This window comes from Cololabis saira, chromosome 1 (genome assembly GCF_033807715.1).
Source record: "Cololabis saira isolate AMF1-May2022 chromosome 1, fColSai1.1, whole genome shotgun sequence".
NCBI classification, from domain to species: Eukaryota; Metazoa; Chordata; class Actinopteri; order Beloniformes; family Belonidae; genus Cololabis; species Cololabis saira.
The window spans coordinates 24,134,301-24,146,941 of NC_084587.1; the positions used below are offsets into that span (position 1 = coordinate 24,134,301).

At 39.6% G+C, this 12,641-nt stretch overlaps 1 protein-coding gene across 1 annotated transcript; it reads left to right on the forward strand.

Annotated features, from left to right (window-relative positions):
* The first annotated feature begins 3,593 nt into the window (after positions 1 to 3,593).
* On the forward strand, positions 3,594 to 11,922 carry anxa5b (annexin A5b). The gene is made up of 13 exons (XM_061718618.1): positions 3,594 to 3,739; positions 3,990 to 4,037; positions 6,361 to 6,445; positions 6,741 to 6,835; positions 7,558 to 7,671; positions 7,833 to 7,923; positions 8,359 to 8,438; positions 8,514 to 8,564; positions 9,741 to 9,834; positions 10,201 to 10,296; positions 10,412 to 10,470; positions 11,294 to 11,416; positions 11,507 to 11,922. The coding sequence occupies exons 2-13, from the start codon at positions 4,035 to 4,037 to the stop codon at positions 11,567 to 11,569; spliced, it is 954 nt and encodes a 317-aa protein (XP_061574602.1). The 5' UTR covers positions 3,594 to 3,739; positions 3,990 to 4,034; the 3' UTR covers positions 11,570 to 11,922.
* Positions 11,923 to 12,641: the final 719 nt, after the last annotated feature.

The window sequence follows — 12,641 nt, forward strand, 5'->3', positions numbered from 1 at the left end:
CTACGTATTGTAGCCACAGCTGCCCTTGGGTAGACTGACAGAAGCGTGGCTGCCATTCCGCGCCAAACGGCCCCTCCGACCACCACCAACATTCATACACATTCACACACATTCACACGGGGCAAGGTGGGTAAGGTGTCTTGCCCAAGGACACTACGACAGCAACTGGGACAGAGCGGGATTCGAACCGCCGACCTTCCAATCATTGGACGACCTGCTCTACCACCTGAGCTACTGCCGCACAAATGGCACAGAAGCCATTTGTGCCACAATATTGCCACGTTGCCACATCCAACACTCGCACTGTTTGGCAGAAACATACTCATGCTACCACTGAACTCCATTATTAACTAAGGCTACAAACAGGGGAAGGTGAGACTTGTTTTCCAACTGAGAGACTCAGCCAATCACATTGTTTGAAACACTAATCTCTAGGTTCGAACAGGACATACTGTAAGTGGGATGTAGGCCAAACGATGGAGAAAACTATTAGCTGTTTAAAGCACGAGAGATTATAGGAGTGTTGCTACCAGGCAGGGGCGCCCCAAGATGTGCTCCAAAGCCAAAGCAAAGGAGGGGCAGAAACTAAAATCTGTAAGGTGGAAAAGAGTCATATAAGAGCAAAGCTGGCTGCCAGCCAAGGGAGGTGGACAACCTGGGAGCCAATGATAAACAGGACAGTCCCCTGAGCTGACATGTGGAGTATACCCCAAGTCTATGACACTCTCCCAAGCCCCCAGAACATCAACATCTGATATGACACTGAGGGGAACCCCCAGCCACATATCCCCTACAGTTGCAAGGCAACGCAAACAAATCCTGGTAAAAACAGGTTTGAAGCAAATAAGGCCAGACCAGCACCAGCGTGGTCTCTACTGACACTGGGAGCTGAGTGGAACATAATGGCTGACCTCTACAAGCTGCTGAGATTCCTCAAGAGATCACCCCACCCTCCTTATGAATCAACATATCCCTCTTTTCCTCCCTCACCGAGGCGTTCTTGGCTGAGCTGATCATTTGGAGAACGGAGTAGACGCTGTCTTCAAGAGGAAGAAAGACAAGTAACAGAGCTGCATGCTCACATGATGGGTTGAGGGCACTCACATTCTCACTGATGGCTTGGTGCAGAGGCCACGCAACAATATCTACTCAGTCCCACTTTGAGTTCTTGGGCATGAGAGGTGCCAACCTGAATATGGCCATGAAAGGCATTGCTGAGGAAGTAGAGCAGGGAAGCTCTGGCTTTGCCTCCACTGTACGAACAAACTGTGGGGGGAGCAGGGATCTTGGATCCAGCATTAACACAGTCTATGGGTGGAGCATGACCTGTTAACTGTAACATTGTTTTGTGTTTCTAATTCCAACTTCTGAGGTAATGTGTTTTCAAGTTCTACTTGACTATGAAGAGATAAAACTTCCAGAGTTAAAAACTCCAATAAAATACACACGCATACACACTACAGTGCTTTGCGTTGCATTTTTTATTTGTATGAAAAGCGCTATACAAATAAAGTTTGATATGATTTGATTTGATACTAAATAACTGCTTCTTCTTCTTCTTCTTCTTTTTTTCTTTTGTTTTTTTGTTTTTTATATAGTGCCAAATCATGATAAATGTCATCTCAAGGCGCAGGTCAACTTGTTCCTAAGTAGTCCAATTAAACAGCAAATTTGAAGCCACGTATTGAGATTTCTTTTAACTTTTCAAACATAGTTTCCTCTCCAGTATCAGTTAGACAACTGTTCAAATCCTCTGATGCCTTTCATTGCTATTACAGTAAAGTCTTTAAATTAAATCAGTATTTGATTGAAAGTGCAGCACATATTATTGCATCAGTATACAAGATTATATTTTCCGCATATGTCTGACACCTGATTACCACACACACACACACACACACACACACACACACACACACACACACACACACACACACACACACACACACACACACACACACACACACACACACACACACACACACACACACACACACACACACACACACCTGGATCTGAATGTCAACAAGACCATAGAGGTCATCATGGACCCCAGAAAGTACCAGCCTACACACACCCCTCTCTTCATAGGTGGAGCTGCTGTGGAGATCGCCCAGAGTACAAAGTTTCTGGGGGTTCACATTTCCAGTGACTTTTCCTGGTCCACGCATACAGCCTCACTATCAAAGAAAGCCAACCAGAGGCAGCACTTCCTACGTCGGCTGAGGAGAGCACACCTACCACCGCCCATCCTCACCACCTTCTATAGGGGCACGATCGAGAACATAGTGACCAACTGCATCTCCATCTGGCATGAAAGCTGTACAGCAGCCGATAGGAAAGCCCTGCAGAGAGTGGTGGATGCTGCAGCCAAAGTCACCGGCACTTCCCTCACATCCATTTCGGACATCACACACAGCCGTTGTCTATCAAGGGCAAACAAAATCCCGGTGGATCCCACCCATCCTGACCATGGAAAGTTCACCCTCCTGCCCTCAGGCAGAAGGTTTCTGAACGACAGGTGCAGAACAGCCAGGCCCCATGACAGTTTTTTCCCCCACTCCATAAGACTTTTAAATAAACAGTACCCGTTTCCTGTCTACCCTCGACAATGTACAATCTACAGTACTGCACCAAGCTCTTTAATCTCTGTATATCCTTATGCACTTTTGAGTGCGCAGCGTTTTAGTCTTTAGCCTAGTGTCCTTATCTTTTAGTGTTTAGAGTTTTTAGTGTTTTAATTGTTTTTATTGCTTGCTTTGAGCCAGTGGCAACGAAATTTCGTTCCACTTGTACTTGGACTTTTGGAATGACAATAAAATGAACCTTGAACCTTGAACCTTAAACCTTAAACCTTGAACACACACATTGATTATTCGAACAACAATAATAAATATATAATTGGATATATGAGAACCAGTGGTGTAAAGTAACGAAGTACAAGTACTTCATTATTGTACTTAAGTAAGATTTTTGAGAATTTGTACTTTTATTGATACTTTCATTTTTCTGTACTTTTACTTTTACTTCGTTAAATTTTCAAGGAAAAAATCGTACTTTTAATCCGCTATATTTAAAATTGGACACGTCGTTACTCACTACAAATTACCTGCCAGCGGGGCCAATGGGGTACAGCAGCAGTGATGAGCAAAGGGAGAAATTAAAATGGGGTAATGGAGACAAACGCTAAAGGGGTCAGAATAATATCACCATTATTTAGAGTTGTAAGCAAATTCTTGGATTCTTAATTTCTTTGCAATCCTTTTGAAAATAATTTTGTACTTTGAATTTTGTACTTTGTACTTTGTACTTTTTACTTTTGTACTTAAGTACATTTTACACCATGTACTTTTGGTACTTTATTATATTTAAGTTGAGGTACCCTTATACTTTTACTTAAGTAATGTTCTTAATGGGTACTTTTTACTTTTACTTAAGTAATTTTCAAGCAGAAAAATTTGTACTTTTACTTAAGTACAATATTTTTGTACTTTTTCCACCTCTGATGAGAACTTCTCCTCCTTTCACTCCTTTTATGTTGGGCTCTTTACCTCCAAACAGCATTTCCCAGAGTGCTTCACTGTCGGCAGCCGCAGTGGTGGGACGCACCAGGGTGTGGTCCTGCAAGCGCGACGGATAGTTTATAGTTTAGGGTTTCCTCTCTTTCTCCTCCTTCTACTCTGCGCTTCTCCTCCTGCCGGATCTCCCTGCCTGCTTACGGACCGCTGCATCTATAGCGGTAAGTTTCCATTAAGGTCCGCAGCCGCTTCACGGGACAAACTTTCATAAGACCAAAGTCTGAATCCGCCAGGTAAGAGGAGATAACATCCGTTTATACCTGTGGACTAAAGGCGGATGTCTGCTCCACGGTCATTTGACTACGGCTATGAGTGTAGGGTATGAAAGCAGGAAACGTAATTGCTTAAAGGTAACTTGAGATACCTTTTTGCCATCAATCTGTCTTGATATGTTTTTTTCTTCTTCCACAGACTTCCTGCTTTCTGCTCCAAAAGTAATCGTCCAAGACCGTGAAAATGGTAAGTCATTTTTCATGTCACCAGTTTCTCAGCTGCTGTCATTTAAAAGCCTTAAAAGGAAACATGGATATTGATCAAACACATTTGCCAGAAGTTGAGGATAAAATCCGTTATTTATGCAAATCTCATAGGTTTTCACCCTCTAAACCCAGAGACAACGCCCACTCCACTCTTTATTATGTAACGCACATTTAAAGGAAAAACATCTGTTTAGTGAAAGTAGCTTATTCAAATCGGCCATTTATACTTTTTTTTTCATTTTTATACTAGACATAATAGACATCAATCATCTTTAAATGTTTGCTTCAGTAGAAGATATAGCAGTGTATATGTTTAGAATCTAAGAAAAAGTACAGTCTAGTTCATTAATTTACTTGGAACTTTAAAAGTGGTTTTTAACTTAGTGTTTGTAAAATTAACATTTTACACACTAAACCGTAAAGTTTCATAACTTTTTCTGTAAGGGTGTGTTTGCGCATGCTTGTGGGCCTGCAAAGATGTTTAGTTTGGGGAAGTTTATTGTATGACTCATGTGGGCTCCATCCGGGTGCCAGCTGTGTGTCTCCACCTCTCACTGGCTTTATTGCACTCATTTCCACGTCTAGCCTGGAATTCAAAGGAGCCCTCCCTCTCTTAAAGAGGAACTGACTCTTTTTCCTCATCAGAACGGAGTTATGGCTCTGCCATCCAATCTGAGAACGGAAAGATAAACTGATTGTAATCTGCTGTTATGAACTCCTGAGTGAAGTGTTGTCTGATTTTTGTTATTTTTGTGTGGTCTGTGCTCTAGATTTACGTCATTGTCCATGTACTTGACTGGATTTCATCCTCCATCTAGTTATTTTGTGTGGCCTAATTACTGTATACTGTATCGCACATGTTTCTGACAACACAAAACATAATTGCCGGCTGCAGCCAGATTACAATAAAGTCTCTCTTCCTTCCTGTTTGGACAGCAGTGCCCCTCCTATATGTTTTAGCAAATTACTGAATCTTTCATTAAAGGCTCAACTAGATACATGACCTACATGGTACACACTTAATACCAAAATAAAACATTTAGACTAAATATTTAACTATGTGTGTCAACACTGACCAAATAGTTATTGTTTACATTTGAGAAGTTCACCATGTACAACTTTAAACTATCAAAATAAACACTTTTAAGTCCTAAATAAGAAGGCTCTGTGGTGATAAAAACAAAATGGAAAGATGTACTGACAAATAGTTGGTAGGGATGTGTTGGCAGCCTAAAGCCTTAGTCTTTGCAGGATGAAACAGTAAAATGTGTTTTATGACGATCTAATGAGGCAATTCCCTTCATGTAAGCTTGTCTAGGGAGATTGTGTGTAGTTTCCATGGTGACCGCAGACATTAAACATTTGCAGGGAAATGATAGGATGTGTTAATAAGAAATGACACTACTAGAGGCAGGCGGCCGGTGTTTACATGTGACAGATCGGTGTATCTCATGAGGAGTCCCATGTCTGGACCTGCTCTCAGAACTCAACTTACAACGACCGTGAACTTGTGCTAGACATTCCAAAAAAAGAGAACCCGTATTTTTGCTGAATTATCTCTGTGTTCAGATGTTTTCCTGAGCAGCCAGATAACTGATTTGATTTGATTTAGTTCAGCCGGTAGAGCTGAGTCTCCCTATGGAGAAAGATTTCTTTTTTCTTTTGAATATCTCACTTTTTTCTCTCCTGATTTGCAGAGACAGATTCCAGAGACATTCCAGTAGTTTTCCTCTCTAAATTGCAGCTTGACAGACCGTCTGGAATCAATACATGACCGCAACAAGTTTTGGGATTTTTCTGATCTTTGATATAGATCAGTCTGATGGGATGCAGCTCCATACAAATACATAGATTCACTGATAAGCACACTGAATCCTCATTTAATTTCACTTGCTTTTTTAAAAATTTAATAACCATGGTTTCTTTTAAAATAAAATAAAATTAGAAGAGGAAAAAAAAACTAAATGTCAGAGTTAAAATATTCCTGTGTTCCTTAATAGAATTATTGGTGCTTGAAAAAGCATGGAAAATGTATAGTTTTTTTTAAATACAGTAACAATACAATATTGTGATGTCAAATGTCACTAATGTGTGCAAACTAAAACTGTTTTAATGTGGTGTAACATAAAGCTTCAAGTTATCTGCAATGTTTTCAAGTGTTATAAAAGATCATTTTAAAGTGTTATCTCCAGGAATACAATCAGATTCCATAGAAAAGAGTAATTTGTTAAAAAAGGATGAGTAACCTTTGAAATTATACAAAAAAAGTTACCTTTCTCCATCCACTATCTTCCTGGTTGCAGGCCTGCAGAGGAACTATTAAGGCGAGTCCTAACTTCAACGCCAGCGGTGATGCAGAGGTCCTGTACAAGGCCATGAAAGGGCTGGGTAAGAACCATATGTTTATCCATCTCTGCTCCGGAAAAATGATCTGGTAGGCAGGAACTACTACGCCAAAAGCTCAATGAGTGCTTTTGAGAAGTCTCTTTTGGCAGGCACCGTAACATTGACTTGAATTTCCACCTACACACGTAGTCGTGACTCATAAACAGTAGTAGAGGTGAAACCTGAGATGTGTCACTGTGAATAAGCAGATCGGCTGACGTCGACTTAAAGCTCATGGTTATGTGGTTTAAATGGAGTGAGCTGAGTGGCTTGGTAACCTTGGGGCTTGTTGTCATAGGGACCGATGAGGATTCCATCTTGCAGCTGCTGACTGATCGCAGCAACGCCCAGAGGCAGGAGATCAAGGCCACCTACAAGACTCTGTATGGAAAGGTGAGAATGCATCTTCAGTGGAAGTTGAAACGTTCTTTCAGAGCTCCACATTTAACTTGTGTGTACTTCAGACAAACAAAAATAAAAAAAAACTCAACTGCCTGTTTGTTAAAACAACACACTGTTGATTGGAACTATGAGGTAACATCCTACATGCTCCTTCATGTATGAGTTCAGGTTGTCCCAACTTTACTGCTGGTTCAGTCCTCTGTGCTTTGAATTTTAGACACTGACAGTCCAAACTGTTGTTCGGAGAGAGTTTACCGCTGCTACAAGGTTGTTTTTGTAACAGTGGGTTCTGATGTAATGCTATGTTCAGTAGCAAATAGGAACTCGGAACTTCTATCTTCTGACTGATGGAAAAAATATGAGAAAATGCCAATTTTCTTGTTGGAATACAAACTGTTGGAGTATTATTAGCTCATGAAGTTAACTCAAAGCAAAAAAAAAGACAAAAAAAGGACTTTCACTTCCCAATTTTGTGCCACAGTAAATGCATCATTTGGAGATAAAGTTGAGGAGGCTGGAAAATTCAGCTTGTATGGGTCTCTGATGTAATAGTACCCTGCAAGTCTGAGCAGCTCATTGGCATGTTTTCAAACCCCTAACATAGTCACAGGGTTGTGCTTTATCAGAATTTTTATATATAACATATCTCCTTGAGGTGCATTGCTTTACAGTACAATCAAAGCTGTATCTTTGCTGCTGTGTCTTCATGGCAGGATCTGATAGATGACCTGAAAGGAGAGCTGGGTGGCAAATTTGAGACACTGATTGTGGCTCTGATGACTCCACCCATTGCTTATGATGTGACATTACTTCGCAATGCCATCAAGGTAGGTGCTGACGTTAAAAGACATCATGCTGAAAAAAATGTTTCCACAAAGTAAATTCCCAAATCAGCTTTTACCCAGTAAACATTGTTTTTTTTTTAGTCAGACAAGTTAAAATGTGTAGGAAATGTGACGTTATGGACATTTCCTCCTTTGACTTGTAGGGGGCAGGAACGGATGAGAAGGTCCTGGTTGAGGTACTTGCTTCCAGAACTTCTCACCAGGTGAAGGACATTGTTGCCGCTTACAGACAAGGTAGCACATTCACAAATACACATGATTTACAGATCACTCATTATATGGCATCCTTAACATGGTTTATGATTAACAGGTACATTTATTAGCTTCTCACTTGAAAAAGCACATCATACACGCATTAAATCACTTTTTTCCACGCAAATGCCTTAGCTTTCAGACTGACAGAATCTTTCTGTCAGTCCTGGTCCAGTTATTTAGTGCTTTAGTAGATTTCACACCTGCACAAAGAAGCAGTACACCAACCGTGCAAATCCTTCAGGGCTGTTTTCAGCCGAACCAAAAGCATTAACTGTGAAGCAAAGAGGGATGCCACAAAAAATTCACCATGCTAAAAGATTTTTCACAATTTTTTTTCTAAATGAAAACTATCTGAAATGCAAGCTTCATTAAAGGGTCCTGTATGTGTTGCCTGTCTGTGCTTGCTTACCTAAGAGTATGATGCCGACCTGGAGGAGGATGTATGTGGTGACACTTCTGGTCACTTTCAGAGGCTTCTGGTTATTCTGCTCCAGGTATGTCTCTTTAACGCTTCTCCTTTCCTTTGAGTGTCTTTTTCCCTTTTAACAGAAATGTGTTTTTCCCCCCAGGCAAACAGGCAGACAGGAATCCAGCAGGGAAACCTTGAGAGCGATGCACAGGTGAGTCAGTAAATATTTCTGGTCTTCAGCATCAATGGCATCTTTGTCTGTTCATCGGAGTGTGTGACTGTCACATGTTTTTGGTGAAATATACAACCCATTTGAAATGATGACTGTATACTACCCCCTAGTGGATGGATAAAGTAAAACTCCTTTAATGTTTTTGGGGTGCATCAAATTGAATAAAACACAACGGTTTTCAAATGTTTCCCTCTAGTTGTTTTTACCTCTTTCTTACTTTCCTAAACAAAAGTAGCTCACTGAACAGTTTCATTCTGTGTGAGTGACTACAAAAAGAGGCTCATTGAGATCCTCATCTATTACCTCAGTCCAGCAGAATTTCTCTGATAAATTATGAGTTGTAGTTTAGTGCCTTCATATGTTGGGAAAACCTGAAAAAGACATGAAAAATCTTCAATAATTTTGCAGCAGAAGCTGAGATGTCCTGACCTCAACTCCATTCTACATCTCCAATTAGTCCTAATACAGGCAGCTCTCTCCTCCCATTATGCATCATGATTGCATTTGTTATTGTTCTGTATTATTTATTTATGATAAATATTAGTAAATGTTATATTATTTTGCTACTTATTCTTATTTCATACATCTTGAGAGATCTGATCACAAGTCTGATCATACATCTGATCACCTAGCAGTAAAAACAGTAGAAAAATGCATCTCCAGTGATAAGATCTGACCATCGCGCTCTATATGCAAATAAACCTGCACATCATTTTTGCTTACTAATATAAAATGTTGTTGTTTTGCATTCAGATCTTTCATTAATGCCGGCCACTGGTGATCAAATCTCTCTGAATGCATTTAATGTGAGGTCTGAATAGGGTCTAAGATGTGTGCACAAGAAAATAAATCTCTCTGTGCAAGTTCTAACACCTACAGAGACTGTCAGCTTTGTCCATGACAGCTTTTTCAGCGTGGCTCAAAGATGGAAAATAACCAAAACCTTAGGTGTTTACATCAAAAAGATTGTCCAGACTATGGTCAAATAGAGCAGATGAGTAATCAGGGTTTTTCAGCTTTGATGAAGTTCTCCTAGAGCCAATAAAGACATTCAAGCAGTCCTTTTCATCACAACATGTAACACTGCAGTAGTGGAGGATGTCAGGTATGCATATCAATCAGTGAGTAACCTGCTGGGTTTTTTTGTGCCTGCAGGCTCTCTTTAAGGCAGGAGAGGAGAAGTTTGGCACCGATGAGCAATCATTTGTTACCATCCTGGGAAACCGCAGCGCCGAACATCTGAGAAAAGGTTTGTGTTTGACACATGAAAATGTTGAACTGACTTGCAGTATGATGTCATAGTGGTGACTGTGTGGAACCACTAGTACATGGTGTGTTTCACTCATGAGAATGAATGAGACATGCAGGTTAATACCTTTACCTGATCTGAGGTGTCATATAAAACATTTACTCTTGCTCTCCCCCACTTCTATGTATGATTTACAGTCACAGTGGTTAAAAAAAATCTAAAAAATGATATCATCTGAGACTATTATTTTCTTATTTTTGATATAATTGTGGTAAATAACATGAGCAAATGTCCCTGTTCGAGTTGTTAGGTTACTTACCTACAGAGCGTCCAGGCAGTCAGACTAATTCTGAGTTTGTTTTTCAGTATTTGAGGGTTATATGAAGCTGTCCGGATACGAGATGGAGGAGAGTATCCAGAGAGAAACATCTGGTAACCTGAGAGACCTGCTTCTAGCTGTTGGTACGAAAACTAGACAGCCCTTCAAGTTTACTCATGTCCGTTGTTTTGAACCTTTTTTCACCGTGTCCTGATTTACAATCATTTCCTGTTCTTTCTGCTTTTCTTGTTATAAAAGTAAAGTGTGCCAAGAGTGTTCCAGCCTACTTCGCTGAGACCCTGTACTATGCCATGAAGGTAAGAAAACAAACATTCGTGGTAATTTATCTTCAGGGTTTCTGAAGATTGATTCAAATAATTAATATACTGTAACACCGCACGATGTTTGTCATACGATTTAACATGACACTCCGGTATCAAGTTTAATTTAGATTGATTAACTGATTACTTACACAAACACTTTCATGTTTACAACTATTCGAAAAATTTATGAAAGCTACTCGTCTGATGTTTATTAGAAATGGTTCCTGAATATGCAGCATTGTGCTGAGTGGTTTTATAATATTCGCAGGGTTTCAGGTGACAAATCATTCACATGCTGTGAACTGCTGTAGGTGACTATTGTAGAAATGGTTTTAGAAGACTTTTAGAGCACGTTCAGGCCTCTATTTGGACATCGGTGTGTCTGGATTATTTTGCAGTGCGTAAAAATTGTAAAAATGTAAAAAAAATAAATGTTTGTTTATTTTTAGAGATCAAAGTGGTATAAAATATCTTTTATATTAAATATCATATCATACAAAAGCCTTTGAATTGCTGTACTTATTATTCATCACACAATAAAATTCATAAATCGTGAATTATGTCTTTTACGTACAAGAAACTGGAATCTTATTTGCCATTTTGTGTCTTTTGTGGATTTCTGGTTCTGACCAACAAATATCTACGTAAATAATACCATTATTAATAAATCAACACTTTTCTTTTTGTTTTATATATTTATTATCGCCTTTTCAGGGATCACGTTGTGTGCTGCAGACGGTGAAGGAATGTCTGCCTGTTACGTGAAGATGTTTCAGAGGTGGACCCTCGTTACAGTCTGTGTTTGTCTTTGATTCAGGGTGCTGGTACTGACGATGACACCCTGATCAGGGCGATGGTGACTCGTAGTGAAGTGGACTTGATGGAGGTCAGGTCTGAGTTCAGGAGGCTGTTTGCTTGTTCTCTCCACTCAATGATCAAGGTACATACATGCGTTTTAAAATCTACCACAAATACACCAAATCATTGAGTCCCTCTTTTCTATAATAATTCCTGTGCTGGTTTGTTACAGGGTGATACCGGTGGTGACTACCGCAAGGCTTTACTGTTGCTCTGTGGTGGAGATGATGCATAACCGTGGCAACAAGTAATAATAGTAACACACCTGCAGTGCCTCCTCTCTTCGTGGACCCAGTGGGCCATCAGCTCGCTGAAACAACAAGCTAACCCAAAGTTGTTTTTCTTTTGTTTTGTAAGAACAAGACAATACATCAGGTCTTTAAAACTATGATTCCAAACAATGTCTTTGACAGGTAGCTAACATTTTGTCAACCTTAATGGAGCTTTTAAATGATAATTTTTCCATAACTTGTGTAATATCTTTCATTTATAATTTTGAAGTACCAGACAACCGTTGTTTTGTTTGCACTTTGTATGGCAGAACCAATATATGCAATATTAAATGTTTCAGTTAATGAAGGACAGTGATGAGTTTCTCGTGTGTGTTTCTAACGGCATCCTGCTCCACTGGTTTCTGGTAAATATGCACTGGTGTTTTATGGCCACTAGGGGGAGACAGAGCAGTTTGGAAGGGAGGTAGAAAGTTGGCTCCTATCTGTCACCTGAACAGAGCTAGATGGGAACAAGCAGGGATAGATGTTAAGTTGGGATGTCTTCTTTTGCTCCCCTGTGTCAGACCGAGGTGGGAATTCACTCAATACTAGTTTCCAACACGTGCTCCATTGCTTTTTTACAGGCTGATGTGATGTATTTTCTGTTTCAATGCATTGATTCTTAATTACATTTGAAAATCAGATATTGATGTGTTGCTACTTCCACTCATGCAGCATAAGGGTTTCACTGAATTTAAATGAGGCAACGGGGACATTTTAAGTAAACTACTAAATATGGCTTACACTTATAAAACAATCATTTATTAAAACATCAGACAACTCATACAAAATGGTTAGCAACAGACAGTTGCTTTTTCAAGATTTATACAGTATAAAAGTAATTCTGTTATAAAACTTCAACTTATTAAGATATAAAGACTGAAAAAAAAACAACAGTCACATTATTAGACCTGTTACATCTTTAATGTGATCGTCCAACAAAATCCAGAGGAAAAATAATAATGATAATAATTGTGAAGATTTTAAATGATTAAATAAATAAACTTACAACACCCTGATTGCCAAAGGCTTCAT